Raw genomic sequence first — 1,433 nt, 5'->3', positions numbered from 1 at the left:
GCCCTGGGGGTCCCCGGGGGCCCTCCCTCGGGCTCCTCCCCGCAGGGCAGTGAGGCCCCGCCGGCCCGACCGGTGTGAACACGCCGGACGTGCGTGCGGCTGCGTGTGACGAGCGTGTGCTCGTCTCCCCGGGGTGGCAGCTCTTCTCCCCTTCCTGTTGGGCTGTGACCTGGGGGAGATTGATGGCCAGGCTGCGCCGTGGATGCTAACAGTTCCCCTGATTTATGGAGTTACTTACGCTAAGTGAGGCCACTTAGACGCGTCTGGATAGTAAACCTTTTAACTGGACTCAAAAACCATAATAAATAAATAAACAAAGGGGAGCAAGGAGGGCCCGGCCACCAGGTCCCCCGATTCCCGGCTGGGGGTGTTAGGGGCCCCGGGGGCCGGCTGAGAGCCCAGGGGGGCAGCGGCCATTGCCGCCCACAAACCCCAGCAGCCCTTCTGTTCCGAACCGAGGGGGAAGGACACCCCTCTCTTAGGGTGGGGTCACACTGCAGGAGCTGGGGGGGTGGGAGGGGCCGTGGAGACAGAGGTGAGCTATGTGGGGGAGGAGAGGCTGCTGGGGTGGGGGGTCGTGGGGGGAGCAGGGCCCCCCCCCGCGTGCCGACGTGCCCTCCGGACACCTGTACCGTTCCCGCGGGGACCCCCAGGGGATGGCGGCTGTGTGTCTTGCCCACATGTTTCCCCAGGACGCAGCCGGGGCTGCCTGTAGCATCCTGGGACGAGTCAGGTTCAAGTTCGCAGGGCTGCAGGGTGGAGGCCCAGTGACCCTGACCGTGGCTGTTGGAGCCCGGTGGGAATCCAGTTCCAGTGACCATGGCAGTCACTGCCCTCGCTAGGCTCTGTGTCCACTCTGGACATGGACAGGACACGTCCTGGGGGCCCGGGGAGCATGAGACCCACGCTGGCACCCACGGAGGCGCTCAGGAGTGCCAGCCACCGGGTCCCCATGGGCGCCACGGGCCAGGACAGCCGCCACCATGGCCCGGCGGTGCCCACGGCCCCTGAGTGTCCGGCCGTAGGCCAGTGGGCCCCAGACCGCCCTACTACCCCAGGGGACCGGCGCCGGCCCCTGCCTGGCCGCCCGCTGATATACCGTGGGCGTTAGGCCGCCCGAAGGGGACACTGCATCCTTAGGAAGAAATATGTCCTCATTTTTCTTAAACACCGTTTCCACTGAGTGAAATGTTTAGAAGGGACGCGCAGGGAGAACTTTATTTCCTACCAGGGACTTCAGAGCCACCAGGCAGAGCTCATAAAGCACCCGGAGCCTGCGAGCTGACAGGCCGCCCGGCCCGAAACACATTACTCACGGCTGGGGAGGGGCTGCCGGGCATGCCCAGCCCCGGGGGATCGGCTCCCCCACCCCGCTGCCCAGGCCAGGCAAGCACGCAGACCCGGGCCCCGGGCACTGGGCCCCGGCCCCCAGG

General features: G+C 66.9%; 2 protein-coding genes across 2 annotated transcripts in view; both read left to right on the top strand.

The window, feature by feature from the left end:
* The window catches only part of LOC105853376, a 109,175-nt gene extending 108,333 nt beyond the window's left edge, over positions 1-842 (top strand). The window contains exon 7 of the mRNA XM_012722070.1: positions 693-842. Coding sequence (XP_012577524.1) covers positions 693-842 — 150 coding nt within the window. The remainder of the gene's footprint in view (positions 1-692) is intronic.
* A 53-nt stretch (positions 843-895) lies between these two features.
* The window catches only part of CASZ1 (castor zinc finger 1), a 32,761-nt gene continuing 32,223 nt past the window's right edge, over positions 896-1,433 (top strand). The window contains exon 1 of the mRNA XM_012722069.1: positions 896-1,100. Coding sequence (XP_012577523.1) covers positions 896-1,100 — 205 coding nt within the window. The remainder of the gene's footprint in view (positions 1,101-1,433) is intronic.

This window comes from Condylura cristata, unplaced genomic scaffold (assembly GCF_000260355.1).
Source record: "Condylura cristata isolate star-nosed mole 26May11 unplaced genomic scaffold, ConCri1.0 scaffold00008, whole genome shotgun sequence".
NCBI classification, from domain to species: domain Eukaryota; kingdom Metazoa; phylum Chordata; class Mammalia; order Eulipotyphla; family Talpidae; genus Condylura; species Condylura cristata.
This window is presented reverse-complemented; position numbering and strand designations above follow the sequence as displayed.